We start from the raw sequence: 16,092 nt of genomic DNA, 5'->3' as shown, positions 1-16,092 counted from the left end.
AGAGTTCTAACTCCTGTCCTCTGAAGATGCTGGTCACAGAGAGTGGTGAAACATTAAGAAAAACCTCGAGAACATGGCCAATCAGCCCAAAAAACCCACAACTTCCTATGTTGCTGAATTCTGACATACTGTATGTTCATCATGTGTTATCTCAAGCTGAAAGATTCAAAAGCAGAAGTCTGAAGTAGAGCAAGCAGCATGAACAGCTCTGATACCCAGCCAAAGAGTAAAAGACAGATTTGATCCTTAATATGTGTAACAGGTGTATGCAGTACAGGGGCTTCCTACTGAGCGATTTCAGAAGTACATTTGTCATAAAGGAACATCGTAATACAGTATTATACTTCTTTCTCTTCTTTTCATGTATATTCTTTTCACTATATACTGTACTTTCACACCTTGCCTGAATGAACTTATGGTCAGAACCTGTCTCAGAACTGGAATTAACAGTTTGTTCCTGGTTACCAAGAACATGGTTTGAGAGTCAGCATAATCCAGGAAGGAATAGAGGGAACCATGGCTTCTGGATGAAGGACAAAAGCAACCAGACAGGCACATGTCGGCCTGAATGTCCTTCAAGGCTTGTTCCCCAACCCCATAAACCTGCATTGGCACTCCATCCAAACTGGCCTGTGGTCTGCCAATTCAAGCCTCATAGGCCCTGACAGGGCAAGACGGTGATGTGGATTAACTATTTCAGCACTTAACCTTACATGAGAACCACATAGGCAGCAGAGTCCATCCGAACACACTCCCTTCTAATGAGAAGGAGAGAGGTGGGGATGACTAGCACCTAACATCTCTGGCTTGTTTAACTAGTTTAGTTAACTATGCAGTCCCTTGTCTTTTCAGTTCATTTTATAATAGCCATGCCCTTTATCCTTATTCAGATGACAGTGAAGACTACTAGATCATGTTTGTTCATCTCATGAAGGGAAACATCAGAGACACACTTCAGTGTTGTATACATTATTAAGGTTCCTAAAAGCTAGAAGAGCATACCCAGCACCCTTTAAAACTGCTCTACCAAATTTGTTAAAAAGAGAAAAATCTTAAAAACAGAGTTATCAGTTAAATAAAACTACTCATTTTACTTATTTGTTTTACAAATTCTACATTAATGCTGTGGTTTTACCAATTAAAACATAAATGTAATTATCTGCCATGTGTACAGCAGCATGGGTGAAGGGAATATATGTGTCAACATTAGCCATGCATCTGGTCAGGAAACAATTTGAACATTTTTTTTTTTGGAAAGTTTACACTTTATTTTAAAGATCCCATGCTTAAATATTTTCTGTCCCTCTTAGAAAGAAAAAAATATTTGACAATCAACCAGAAAAGTCAGCTCAGCAACTATTCTTACTGAATAGCACTGAAGCAGTGCCCCCTCGGTCTAACAACAGATCTGAAACTATGCTTGAGGGAAGGGCCACAGTTCCACAATTCCATTAAACCCCAAGGACAGACAAGGCGGCAAATAACAGGATTCTCTGTCCACACACATTTAGACACCTGTATTTTACTCCTTCTAAAATGCAAATGTTGCAATACATGACACCCAACAGTTTAATGGAGGAATACACAAGAACATACTGAAGCTGCTTCTAAAATCCTCTTTTCATCCCCTGTTGTAAGTAATCCTTGCTTTGGAAGCACAGGAATTGTGGTTTTAAACCCTCTGGTCTATTTAAACATGACCCATATTTGTTTTTCCTTGAGCTCTTATGGGTCAGTGACCTGCTATGCAAATGTTTTTGATGAAATCAGGATGGCTTATTATTCTATTAGTTAAAATAAGCTTCTGTGTTTTTCAGACCTGTACAGATGCAGCCATGCGGACCAAAATGATTTCGCAGAATATGCGCCTTGTGGTCTTCCTAGCTGCCCTTTTCTTGAGCTCGGCTTCCTCCTGTGAAAACCTGTTGACAGAGCAGCTAATGGCTTCCTCTGCAGAAGAGGCGCCAATTTTTTTAAGTGCTTAGGAAGGAGCAACATCCACTCTCATCAGTAAAAGGAGATCAAGAAGGTTCCATGGTGCAGACTGTAGTTATTACTTACTGAGGACAGACATGCTGCACCGTGAATGGGGCTCAGTACTATTGTTCTGTCAATCATCTTAGCACACGGATCCTGCTGAATTGGCAGTACCAGTTTAAGGCTCTATTCCAGCTCAGAACTCCCTCAGCCTAACAAATAGAGAGGACTGCAAAATAAAACAAACTATTTTATTATATTCACATCCCATTGTACCCAAATCACATCTTGCATGGCTGCTCAACCCAATACACTGCCTTGCTTGAATTAACAAACCACTTCTAAAAGGCAGCAGCTGACACTAGCGGAAGAGGTCTCATTAGCAGCTGCTTCAAACCTTTCAAACCATTTTGATTTCCCTGCTTTTCTTCTGTTATTCCCTATGGGACTTCTTTCCATAAATGGGAATAGATCGGCAATTAAGCAAATGTAGCATAAAGCATATTAGTTTCACTCAGACGCTGCTACACCATCCAAGTGCCTTCAAATATTTGCTCAATTTAAAGAAGTGTGTTACACTGCCTATTTATCTCCTTTGTACATTGGTTCATTACAAATCAAATAAAGGCATACAAAAGGCAGGTTGGTGTCCTAATGCACAAGCAAACCTAATGTTCCTTGCACATCTAGTCTCAGGGTAGCAGTGCCTATCAGGACTACTGCTCCAGCAGTACATGGATGATTTATTTTAAAGTGTTCTGTTTTCAACAAACATACAGTCAGAAATTTTGAATTAGGCAACCAGAGTACAGTCCAGCATAATTAACCATAAAGCAGGTGAGGTATAATACCTGTAAATACAATGTGCCCGGTTTGTATTATTGTCTCCACAGTCCTCTGTTGTTATGTGCTCTGTCAAGCTACCAGGGACATAAGGTGACCCTGTGAATTCATGAGCTCCAAAAGGTCCCCTCATTAACAGTCCCGTGCAGGTCTTGCAAACGGAAGGTCATGACTTTAGTTCATCTCATTTTATCTCATGTTAGACTTTCCTCTTCCCACTCCCTTCTACGTTTCCGAGGATGATTGTCTTTTCCAGTGAGTTGTTTTCACCTGTTGTGTCCAAAAAACCAATAGCCCCTGTTTGGTCATTTTACATTCTAGGGACAGATCAGGCTTTATGTGATCTAGAATCCATTTATTGTATCCATAAAGCTCTCCCGAAACACTACTTTTCGAAAGAACCTTTTTTTTCCTTGTCAGCTTTCATCACATACATGAGTTATCAGATTTTGCCTTGATTTTCAGGAACATATTCTCACTAGGATATTTCCTACTTCTTTCATAGCTACCCACCCAAATCCCTATCTCCTAATTTCTTGGCTGCAGTCTCCCCATTTGGATGGATGATTACACCTGGCTATATAAAATCTTTAACAACTGCAATTTCTTTCTTGTCAATACTCAAAGTACATATATATTTTTTCTGCAGTCATTATTATTGCCAACAGCAATTTTTTTTTACTTTTAAAGGCTCCCCTCTTCCGTTCCAAGGCTCCCAAAGGATCCTCAAAGCAAAATGGAAGCCTAGGCACCCTTGGAAACTAAAATGAAGGATAGGAAACTTATAATTAATGCAGATTAAATGGTCCCAGTACCCAATCCAGGTCATACCGGTTGGTACAAATGGTTATACAACAGGGTTTCGCTCATTGTTACAAAATCCTGGGTATCACTTTGTTGGCATGGGATATTAATGTAATTAATGGTTATTGCAATTTTGGCATCTTCTTTCTTTGGGGTTAGAATGTATGTCAAAAATTTCCAGTCTGGATTTTAACAGATCAAACTCTATAGCTCGAAATTGTTTTATTGGTATTTTTACTACAACTAGTGATTTATTTATTTCAACTGCTTCAAGAGCAGCTTTCATATCCCTTTCTAACATGGTGGATACAAGTCATTTATTATTTTTAAATCAGATTGATTTAAATCTTTCTTTCTTTCTTTCTTTCTTTCTTTCTTTCTTTCTTTCTTTCTTTCTTTCTTTATTTATTTATTTATTTATTTATTTATTTATTTATTTATTTATAAAAATGCCACTTACCAAACAGTTATCTGCCCCTGATACCATTGGAGCAATCAAATCTTTTCTGCTGGTGTGACTGTTAATACCTGAAGACAATGGCACTTGTCTTAGTCCAGTGTCTCAGCTTTGAGCATTTCACCCTGGGTGATTCTGCTAAGAGTTTAGACTGTGATGTAATCCAGTGGGCCGAAAATACCACTTACAGCTTCCTTGACACACTCAGATCCTCTTACTAAATTAAATAGGTAAAACTGTTCTTAATAATTAATGAATTGCAGAATAGATTTATTACATTTTATTTAATGAATGATCTTGATTTAATGAAAGAATAATATTTACTAAAATAAAAAATATTCAGTGGAATACACACATATACTCTATCAAGAAGGATAAATGTGCCTTGTTGAGCTCAGTGGTCATTCTTTCCCTGCTATGGTAATAGGCCAGAGGAACATTTAGGGTGGCTGGACTTCTATCCTCTCCCATAGTGCACAGGTAGTATTGGAAGGGAGGGAGGGAGGGAGGGAGGGAGGGAGGGAGGGAGAGAGTGGGGAAAGAAAGAAAGAAAGAAAGAAAGAAAGAAAGAAAGAAAGAAAGAAAGAAAGAAAGAAAGAAAGAAAGAAAGAAAGAAAGAAAGAAAGAAAGAAAGAAAGAAAGAAAGAAAGAAAGAAAGAAAGAAAGAAAGAAAGAAAGAAAATTGCTACTCACAGGTTTAGAATCTAAAAAAATGGGACACAAAAGAAAGTAAGGGATGGGATGGGGCAGAAGGAGCCTGTTGGCAAGACTGGTACAGTGGTCCCTTGACTTACGACCATAATCCGTTCCAGAAGATGGACATAACTCGAAATGGTCATAAGTCGAAGCACCATTTCCCAGAGGAATCCATTGAAATGCAATTAATCCATTCCAGCCGAAGAAAAAAATCACCAAAAAAAAAAATCACTGCAAGACTCATTAGAAACGTGATTAATCCCTTCCGGCCGAAGGGAGGGGGGAAGAAAAGCAATCAAGCGTGCAGGACCAATTGGAAATGGGGGGAGCCAACAAACAAACAAACCCCCCAAGACCCATCGCAGCATAGAAACATAACCCCCAGCTCAAAACCACGCTGCAAAAACACCCAGAACAGTTTTTAAAAAGCAGAAAACAGCACCTTACCTTACCAGGCAGCCCAAAGCCTCCCTGCAAACACTCACACACATGCTCACTCAGAATCAGAAGCGAGGCAGTCCCAAGCCTCCCCCGATCGCACACTCTGGGGTGAAAGAGCTACAAAGAAGCAGCCTCGTTGCCACCTATAATTAGCAATTTCAATTTCCCGTCTTTTTCCTTGCCTTTTTCTGTTCATAAGTGGAACCTCCAGTCGCAAGTAGAAGCAAAACTTTGCAGCCGGAGCTGGTCATAACTCGAAATGGTCGTAAGTAGGGATGTTTGCAAGTCGAGGCTCCACTGTAAAATGGACATCCTTCCCATCTCATCTCCCTGAGGTTACATTCTGGTGGAACAGCTGCTAGCAGAATGGTTGAAGAAGTAGAATGCCTGTTCCCCTCTCCTGTCCCTCTGCTGCAACATTTGCAAGTACATAACTGTCAGTGGCAAGAGCTGCGAAAGGATCCTTCACAGAGGTGGTCTTTCAGTATGGCTGAGGAAATGGCTGTTGAATGATTTACCAGTAGGCTCATGTTTTTGGTTTCTGAGTCTGGCAACTCCTAAGTCACACCTTAGGGAACATGAAAGAATTAGAATCATAGAATCATTGAGCTGGAAGGGGCCTATAAGGCCATTGAGTCCAACCCCCTGCTCAATGCAGGAATCCAAATCATAGCAGATCTAACAGATGATTATCCAATTTTCTCTTGAATGCCTCCAGCATTGGAGTGCTCACCACCTCCTGAGGTAATTGGTTCCACTGTCGTACTAAGCCTTATATAAGAGTCACTCTTGGCTACTCTTATATGATTTAACATCTGTTGTAATGTAAGGGAGTACAGTATAGGAATTTCTGTTAAACTGAATCAGCCTACCAGCCCCATCTAGCTCAGCAGTTTTTCTATCTCCTGCTATTAGATATCCAAGCCCTTTCTGGAGATGTCAAGGACTGAACATGGCCCACTGACAAGCAAAGCATTTGCTTTGCCACTAAACTGCAGATTTTTTTCCTTTTGACTGGATTCCTCCACAGTAGCACCTTTGAAAAAATTCCAGTGCTGTTAAACACAGGAACCTGAGAATAATAAGTCATATGAAACTTATTTCTCTATCTTGAATCCTTCCTAAAAATGTCATGCCAAGCTCCATGCTTTTTTCATATTAATGTTTCAACACAAATCATTCAAAACGTGGCTATATCAGGACCAGCTCTCTGGCTATTACCCAGGCAGTCTTAACCCATTGCACATATTCTTGGTCAGTACTGTCCACTACCAAAGCACTGAAAGCTTAAACAAGTGGTTTTATCCTTAAGCAAGAACCTAAGATGACCCAAGCGGACATTAATGTGAAGCAGCTGAAGAAACATTTGTTTGCCCATATTCATCAGCTGCCTCGTTAATGACTAAATGGGAAACTATTTGAAGGGAAATTCATAAAATTCCATTTAAAGGAAGAAAATACACTTCGGCATAAACCAAATTCATCTCCTGTCTCTTCTTACTATGAAATAACAGTAAACTGTCTATGCCTAGTATGGTCATCTCTTCTTTGTCAATGCAACTTTCTAACTGTTAATTCTAAAGACACAGGAACCACAACAGATGACATGGATTAAAATAACCCCCCAAAATTTACTTGTGATACATGACTCCACTATCTCACAGAGCTAATGCAACACCAGTAAGGGAACATACATTTACCTGGCAACCTACCAATGGCCTACACTGCTTACACAAGATGGAACCAACATTTCAGATCTACTCAGGTGTTATATCCTATGTATACCCAATAGTGTATGCAAGAAGGAAGGATGCTTATTTCCAACCCTCTCCCTCATCACTCCCACTGCCCTTCTATGTGTGGTGGGTAACAAAACTAAAAATGGAGGAGGGGGTGCTAAAGCATTCCCAGCCCTTGAGTGGTGAGTATGCAAAGAATTCGACATCCAAATAAGGATATATATATATTTAATAATCCCAGTGTTCACAGAGCAGTTCTCTTCAAAATCAACTGTTCTGCTGACCTTAATAAAAATCCTAAGTACTCAGCTCTTCAAATCTCTATTAGCACAAATATATGTCACTTATTAGCCTTCAAAGTACTGCGCGTGCACGCGTGCACGCGCACGCACACACACACACACACACACACACACACATACAAACTGTTTTAGAGAAGCCAACAAACCATCCCCGCAGCCTGTATAATCACCTTCTATGGTGGAACTTCTTCCAAGGCCACATTTTATTTGCACTTAGTAATTCAGCTACCCAAGTATTTTGCTGTCTATTAAACTAAATCATTGCATTATGGGTTGAGAAATTATGTGCATTCAAATGCTCAATCTAAGTTACAGTTTATAGGAAGCATAAATCTTCAAAGCAAAGTCACTTGAAAGCTGTCAACAACCATGTTTTTGGCCTGAACACAATCTATACACCTTTTCATATATTGAAAATTTACACACATGAACCATAGCAAGCAATAAATTTCAAAGAAAAATGTCTATATTTTTAGTTCATACTTTTAGCTTCACTTTGATGTGTCGGCAAGTAAAATGCCATTAAAACAACATTCATTTGGCATTAAGGTTTCATGCCTTTTGAATAACCAGAAATGAAACAAGTATTATTTCCAATGATATTTTATTGCAATATTAATGATTATTTGGCCAGAGAAAGTCTAGTGATCATAGCAGCTACTTTATTAAAAAGACTGACAGTATTTTTTTCCCTCTAATATAACAGGTCAAAATAAAAGGATAATTAAACATTTTCAACGGGAGTAAAAGACGGAAATTGTACAAATAAAATCCCGTTTTGAAATGTAATCTAATGGTCATTACTCAAGTACACAAACTACTAGATTCAGTGGTATTGCCAGCCAGGCTAGGACATATTAAGTCAAACTTTCCATAACATTGGAAAGTTTAAGATGGGTGGAGGGGGTTGCACCTCATTTTCACAACTATTTCAGCATGTTGCAACAGTTCATCAAAGAGGAGCATCTATCATTAAGTCTTCCTGAGAAAATGTGGACTGGGTCTGCTGTGAGAACATGGTAGCTGTCAGTAACAGTAGACAATAGCCACAGTAGCCAAGGATCAAGTGGTTGTGACAGAAAAGGTCTAGTTGGACAAAATGAGAAACAAAAAATAAAAATAAAAAACCCCAAACACTTTAAAACTACTACAAACATTTATATATATTGGCCAGCAAGCAAAAGCTCATTTGTCTCCTGTGTTTAGTCACAACCTAGTCATGTTTTTTTTTAATCCCTTTATAGCTCAGGAAAAAATTATATTTGACCCCTTTGTAAAATCTTTGCTCTATGCGCTGATCACCTGGTACTTCTTCATACTACCACTCTCATATGTTGGCTAAGATGTTCTGGGAATTGTGATCCAATAAAATAGTATTTCTAAGTTCTGGCCATCACTCCGATCACATGACATTCATCTCTACCAGGCTTACTTCCCACTCTCGGATGCAGCAAGTCTTCTTAACTTCAAAGTATATCCTGCCTCCACTCAATTCATCATTGACCTTTGTTCCTTCAGTTCCATTGTTCTCCACTCCTCTGTGCCACAGGAGACACTGCCCTTTCTCACCAGCTGCTCTGAATGCTTGGAACTGTCCCACAGAATATCTGTATGACATCCCATCTGTATGTATGTATGTACAGTGGTGCCTCGCTTAACGAGCACCCCGTTTAATGACAAAACCGCTTAGCGACAAAGAATTTGCGATCGAAAAATGATCGCATTGCGATGTTTTAAATAGGAAAAAATTGCTTTGCGATGATCGGTAAGCTGTTTCGCTTACCGATTATCGCATAGCGATCTTTTTCCTACAGCTGATTGGCGGTTCCAAAATGGCCGCCGGAAAAAACATGGCCGCCAGCTGTGCTTTGGGATGGATTCCTCGCATACCGGGCAATGAAAATGGCCGCCGTATGGAGGATTTTCGCTTAAAGGAAAGTTTTTTGCCCATAGGAACGCATTGAAGGGGTTTCAATGCATTCCTATGGGCTTTTAAAAATTGCTTAGCGATGTTTTCGGTTAGCGGCGATTTTTGCTGCACCGATTAACATCGCTAAGCGAGGCACCACTGTATGTATGTGTGTGTGTGTGTGTGTGTGTGTGTGTGTGTGTGTGTGTGTGTGTGTGTGTGTGTTTATTTTATTTTATTTAACTTATATGCTTTCCCACTCTACCCAAAGGTCTCTGGGCGGCTGACAACAATTAAAATACAATAAAAAAGATAAAATAATTTTAAAATACAGTTAAAATATATACTCTAAAAATTGCCATTAGGACCCACAGTTGATATCTCGCCAGCATCGGTGCCAGACGAATCTCAGTCGGGACAGCATTCCATAGTCTGGGGGCAGCTGCCAAAAAGGCCCCTTTTCTACAAGCCATCCCTCTTATCTCCTTGAGGGACGGCTCTTTCAAAAGGGCCCCCTGGCTAGATCTTAACGCCCGGGTAGGTTCATATGGAAGGAGGCGGTCCTTCAGGTATCCAGGGCCCAAGCCTTTTAGGGCTTTATATGTCAAAGCACTTTGAATTGGGCCCGGGCAGCAACTGGTAGCCAATGTAATTTAAACAGAATTGGTTTGATGTGTTCCCTAGCAGCCCCACCACTCACCAGCCGCACAGCTTGATTCTGGACCAGTTGCAGTCGCCAGACCGTCTTCAAAGGCAGCCTCACCTACAGCGTGTTGCAGTAATCTATATGACATGTTGCCAGTGCGTGTGTAACTCTCATGAGACTCCACTCGTCCAGGTAGGGCCATGGCTGGTACAATTTCCATAGCGGAAGGAAGGCGCCCCTGGCCCCTGAGTTCACCTTGGGCTTCCAAAGTTAGATTGGGGTCCAGGTGCACCCCCAGGCTGTGGACCCTGTCCCTTATGGGGAGTGTAACCCCATTCAGGGCAGGGAAATGGCCCTCCAGCCTGTCCAACGGCGCACCTACTAACAGCACTTCCATCTTGTCTGGATTGAGTTTCAATTTACTAACCCTCATCCAGTCCATTATCAGGTCCAGACACAAGCTCACCACAGAAACCGCCTCATCTGGATTGGTGGAAAACGAGAGGTAGAGCTGAGTGTCGTCAGCATATTGCTGACTCCTCAGCCCAAACCTCCTGATGACCTCTCCCAGCGGTTTCATGTAGATGTTAAACAGCATGGGGGACAGTATCGGGCCCTGAGGAACCCCATGACATAAATGCCATGGGGCAGAGCATCTGTCCCCCAGCACCACCCTCTGGACATGGTCAGCCAGGAAGGAGCGGAACCAACATAAAGTGGTGCCCCAACTCCCAACCCAGCCAGCCTATCCAGAAGGACACCATGGTTGATGGTGCTGAAAGTCGCTGAGAGGTCTAGGAGTATCAACAGGGTCACACTCCCCCGTCTCTCTCCTGGCAAAGGTCATCGCATAGCACGACAAAGGCAGTCTCCATACCAAAACCCAGCCTGAAACCCGATTGAAATGGGTCCAGTAAATCCATTTCATCCAGCAGTCCTGGAGTTGCCAGGCTACAACCCGCTCCAACACTTTGCCCAAATAAGGGAGTTTCACCCAAATAAGTTAGTTTATTTGGGTGTCCAGGTTAGGCTTTTTTAGGAGTGGCCGAATTACCACCTCTTTCAAGTTAGTAGGGACCACTCCCTCTAAAAGAGGTATTCACAGCCTCCTGGACCCAGGTGCAGACCCCCCTGGCAGATCTTCCAATTAACCAAGATGGGCAAGGGTCAAGTAGAGTGGTGGTGGAATGGACAGATCCAAGCACCCTGTCCACATCCTCAGGTCTCAACAATTGAAACTCATCCATTAGTACTTGACCTAAGCACGGCACACTGGACACGTCCTCTGATTCTGCAGTAACAGTGGAGTCCAACCCACTGCGAATATGAGCAATTTCCCCCTCAAAATGAATGGCAAACTCATCACAGTGAGCTGATGAGCAGTCCAGAACCTCCACTGGATTTCCCGGTTGAAGAAGATCCCAGACCACCCAAAACAGATCTGCTGGATGACATTCTGAGGAAGCTATACAGCTGGAGAAATATTGCCATTTTGCCAGCCGTATTGCCACAAAATAGGCCCGATAATGGGCTGTAAGTCGTGTTCGACTGGACTCCCAGCAGGTTTTCCTCCACCTGTGCTCCAGCCATCTCCCCTCTTGCTTCATCGCCCGCAGTTCAGAAGTATACCAAGGAGCTGTCTGGGCTCTGCGTGCAGGGAGAGGGCACTTAGGCACAATCGTGTCAACTGCCCGGATCATCTCCCTATTCCGTAGGGTGACTTGAGCTTCAACAGGAGCACCAAGACGGATAATCCCCCAGAGCATTCAGGAAACCATCCGGATCCATTATTCTCCAATGGCGGATCATCTTAAAAGATCCCCCACCCTTGCAGAGGGGAGAAGAAGCTAATAGACTAAACTTGACCAGGAAGTGGTCTGACCATGACAATGGGGTCACAACCAGCCCCTCCATATCCGAACCACCATTTTCCAGTCCCATTGAGAAAATCAGGTCCAAGGTATGGCCCTTCTCATGTGTCAAGCCAATGGCACATTGAGACAGCCCCATGGTTGTCATGGTGGCCATGAAGTCCTGAACCGCCCCAGTCAAGGCAGCCTCAGCATGGATATTGAGGTCCCCCAGCACCAACTGCCTGGGAGTCCTCAACACCAGGTCCCAGAATACCTCCATCAGCTCAGGCAGGGAGACTTTTGGTACACAGCAGGGTGAGCAATACACCAACAGCATCCCCAATCTGTCTCGTAAGCCCAACACATAATATAGACCCTCAAGACCTCCCCTCAAAGGAATAGGAAGCCTGGTCAAGGAGATAGAACTCTTATAGACTATAGAAACTCCCCCTCCCCGACCTTCCAAGCAATATTGGTGCTGGACCAAGTACCCAGGCAGACACAGCTGAGAGAGGGGAACACCACCTTCCTCTCCCACCCAGGTCTCAGTAATTCATGCCAGGTCAGCACCCTCATCCAGAACTACATCATGGATGAGGGCAGTCTAATTTTGTACCAACCTGGCGTTCATCAACAGCACTGTGTGGCTCGAGGGTTTGCTGGTATGGTCACCTGATACCATCTGGTTGGGGGTAGGACTAGAAGAGGGGATAGATGTAAGATATCTAACCTCCTACGTGGACATGTTCTATCCCCACCGCCATTCCTTCCCCTACCCAGCACCACCTTAATGGCTTCCCCCTCCAACACCCTCCCCACTTCCTGTTCCCTCAGATCCACTGTGGGTTTCTACGTACATAAGCTGATGGCAATTGATAATCACAATTTTAAAAAATCCCTTCTAAAGACCCTTCTAAAGCCCCTTCTCCCCTCCGAGCCAGGTAGCTGATGTTGAGGAGGGGGTGGGGCAGCCAGCGGCAGAAAGGGCCCAGTCCTGCAAGGCAGAGGGATTCCCAAGCTGAACTCCCCCAGGAAGGCTGACAACCGGTGGCAGCACAGCCACACTGTTTCTCACTCAGCAGATGATGAAGGATCCCCCGAAGGCAGGATTGTTGGCCCTTTATTGATTAACATCCTTTTTCATACCCTCATATCCCATACCGTCCACAATCTCCTAGTTCCCATGTTTTGTTGTGAGCGTACAACCAAACTTAAGGGACAATATGAAAGTGGTATAACATAGGAAGTTGGAACATCAAGTTTGCACAGCCATGGGCCTGGAGTTTGAATCCCCACTATGTCTCCTGGAGGAATGGCTAGCCAAGTGTGTGACAGATAGGTTTCTATGCCCTACCATCTGCAAATACCTGGGCAAGCTACAGAACACCACCAGAAAGAACTGGCAAACTGTTTCTGAATACTTTGTATCTAGAAAGCCCTAGGAAGGAGATCTATTCTCTTTCATCATACATTTTAATAGTGCTACATACATAAATGATACAAATATAAAATAAATAACCATGGTTTAAAGCAATGCAAAATGAAAAGTTAAACCTTTTCCTCCTATTTCTAACCAGTTGGAAAAGCATCACTTCAGAGTTAAATCTCATTTTTCAAGGATTTAGTCAGCCACAATGTGTGACACATCACAAACTCTTCCCTCACAGTGAACCATCACATTAAGGTAACCACCACCTTGTAACTAGAGTTTAGCAAAGAGAACACTTACAGACGTTCAAGTTGCTTCAGATCTTGAAATGTTCCACGTTCTATTACACTAATCTGATTCTCTTCCAAATGCCTATAAAAGAAAAGAAAAAGGACTGATGTTAATAAAGCATGAACAAAGAGCTGGTGTCAAGCTATTTTCCTGCTCGTAGGTGTTAATAATCTTCATATTATTTAAACTGGGCATGGAAAAGATTACGCTGGACATATTTAAGAGTCAACTAAAAACATGGTTATATGTTCAGGCCTTCCCTCCTGTCAATACTTAATTTCCTTTCTCTTACCATTTATTATTTGTTTTATTATATGTGGTGTTGTTTATCAGAAAAAATGTTATGCTTCACTGTATACTTTTTATTGAAGCCGTTCAGAGTGGTCGATTTGACCAGATGAGCGGGATATAAATCAAACAAACAAACAAACAAACAAACAAACAAACAAACAAACAAACAAACAAACAAACAAATATCTTGAAGAAGGTATTCTCTTCCTTCAGATTCAACATACACAAACACAATACATCATGCATTTCTTTTTACCGTTTGCTTTAACATATTAAGGGGGGGGGGGGGTGCGGTGGCTCTCTAGTGTCCTTCAGCTCCAACCAGCCTGGGCAAGGGTGATGGCATATGGGAGTAGCAGTTCATCAGCCTCTAAAGGTCTATGAGCTCTAGGGCTCCGAATCAAAGTATGACACAGGACAGATCTAAATGGAGTGTTGTGGGGAGGGGGATCACCTCTTGAGCCCCGAGTGAGGCTAATCTCACCCTGCTGGCTCTCAGGGGGGACAGTGGGACTGGTCAGCCTGCCCAGAGGAAGAAGACAGGAGGAGGTGATGAGGAGGAACACCTGGGGAAGAAGGCAAGCCAAGCTGTGCAGAAAATGCAGGCCTTCATGGCAGGTGACAAGTATAAACACATGTACAGTGGTGCCTTGCACAACGATGTTAATTGGTTCCAAAAAAAACACCGTTCTGTGAAACATCGTTCTGTGAAACACCATATCCCATAGGAATGCATTGAAAACCGGTTAATCCGTTCCAATTGGAACGGATTGCCATCCTTAAGCGGAAATCCCCATAGGAAACATCGTTGAGGGAAACGTGGTTCCCCAATTGAAATGCATTGAACCCGACTCAATGCATTTGAATGGGTTTGCCAAGTCCATTTTCGCTCCTGTAAAAGTGCCTTAAACTGTTTGAAAAGTGTTTTAAATGCTTGCAATCGTTAGCCCACCTCCTGAAACCTATGCAAACTTAATTTGGTGTTGTTCTGAGTCTTTGTTAATTTTTGGTGATTTTTTTGTTTTCTCCATTGAAAGCCATTGGACGGTCCGTCCAATGGCTTTCAATGGAGAAAACAAAAAATCACCAAAAATTAACAACGCCTCAGAACAACACCAAATTAAGTTTGCTTACGTTTCACAAGCTGGACTATCGATGCCAAGCATTTAAAACAGGTTTCAAACAGTTTAAGGCACTTTTACAGGAGCCAAAAGGGACATCGTTGTGCGAAAATTCCCCATAGGAAACATCGTTGTGTGAGGCGGCAAATTTTTCAGGAAAAGCCATCGTTGTGTGAATTTATCGTTGTGTGAGGCACTCGTTGTGCGAGGCACCACTGTACAAGTGAGACACCTGGACTGGACTGTAGTGCATTTTCTGCATTTTAAGTGCCAGAATACCCTGAGGAACTCGCAGTGTAGACTGAGTTTCTTGCCAGCTTCCAACATGTTCAAGCTACTGCTAAGGACAACCTCAGCTGCTGGGACAGCCATCGCAGACTCAAAATAAGAGCTGGAGATGTGGGGTCATCTGCAGTGCCTGTAGGAGGGGTCTATAAGCCCTGCCTGTAAAAACCCTCTCTGCAAGGACATAAGCAGGTGGGGGGCAGCTTTGGAAACCCTTGGCAGCTCTGCAATTATGTTTATTCCAGCCTCAATGGAAGCAGTTAGAGGCCCCAAGGACACTGGACTCTTAGAGGGACTAACTAATGACTGAAACTCAGAGGTTTGTTGTCAGAGACTCCACCATATCCCCCCAGCCAAGGTTCAATAAGAGTTTCAACTTTCAAGTTTGGAGCTCATACATATAAAGACTGAGGAGGAGTTACCCACTGCCCCAGCACTTAGTCAGGCCGGTGGGAGTCTCAGCTGCGCATCTGCTCTGTCTTTTCCTCCTTAACCAAAGAAAGAAAAAGAAAAAAAAAGGAATATACAGGAGAATTACAAATGCAAGAAGGCATCCTGTTATGGACATGTTTGAGGAGAAAAGCTTCATTTAGAAGCAGCCAGAGTGACTAACGCTGGCCATCTAGTAAAACAGGGTAATAGACTAAGATGGGAATTCTCTTGTGCTTCATAGCAGAAGAAGGAGCTGTAGTCATAGAAGTAGACAAACCCATTTGACAAGATGCTAGTTGTATGCTGATTGAACCTCACCCAACAGCCACAGCCACTTCTGCACACTTCGCTCTGTGCATGTTAAAACTAAGAGGATGCTGGTTTCTAGTGGGTAGGAGCTAAGCCCCATTGGAGAGTATGAAACTTCCTTCTGGATACATCTATACAGAGCTGTGATGCACAGTGTGTGGCAATCATCAGCAGTACTCTTTTACTTATGTTTCAAAATTAATTACTCAGTAGCACAGAACACATGTTTTGCATGCAGAAGGCCCTTCGTTAAATTCCCAGCACCTC

General features: G+C 42.6%; 1 protein-coding gene across 1 annotated transcript in view; it reads right to left on the bottom strand.

Moving 5' to 3' along the window:
- Nucleotides 1–16,092, bottom strand: part of SLIT3 (slit guidance ligand 3) — a 595,328-nt gene that overhangs the window by 540,692 nt on the left and 38,544 nt on the right. Inside the window, exon 3 of the mRNA XM_020780501.3 lies at nucleotides 13,397–13,468. Within this exon, the coding sequence (XP_020636160.3) occupies nucleotides 13,397–13,468 (72 nt within the window). The remainder of the gene's footprint in view (nucleotides 1–13,396; nucleotides 13,469–16,092) is intronic.

This window comes from Pogona vitticeps, chromosome 2 (genome assembly GCF_051106095.1).
Source record: "Pogona vitticeps strain Pit_001003342236 chromosome 2, PviZW2.1, whole genome shotgun sequence".
Classification (NCBI taxonomy): Eukaryota; Metazoa; Chordata; class Lepidosauria; order Squamata; family Agamidae; genus Pogona; species Pogona vitticeps.
Note: the sequence above shows the minus strand (reverse complement) of the source record. Positions and strands in the feature narration are given on the sequence as shown.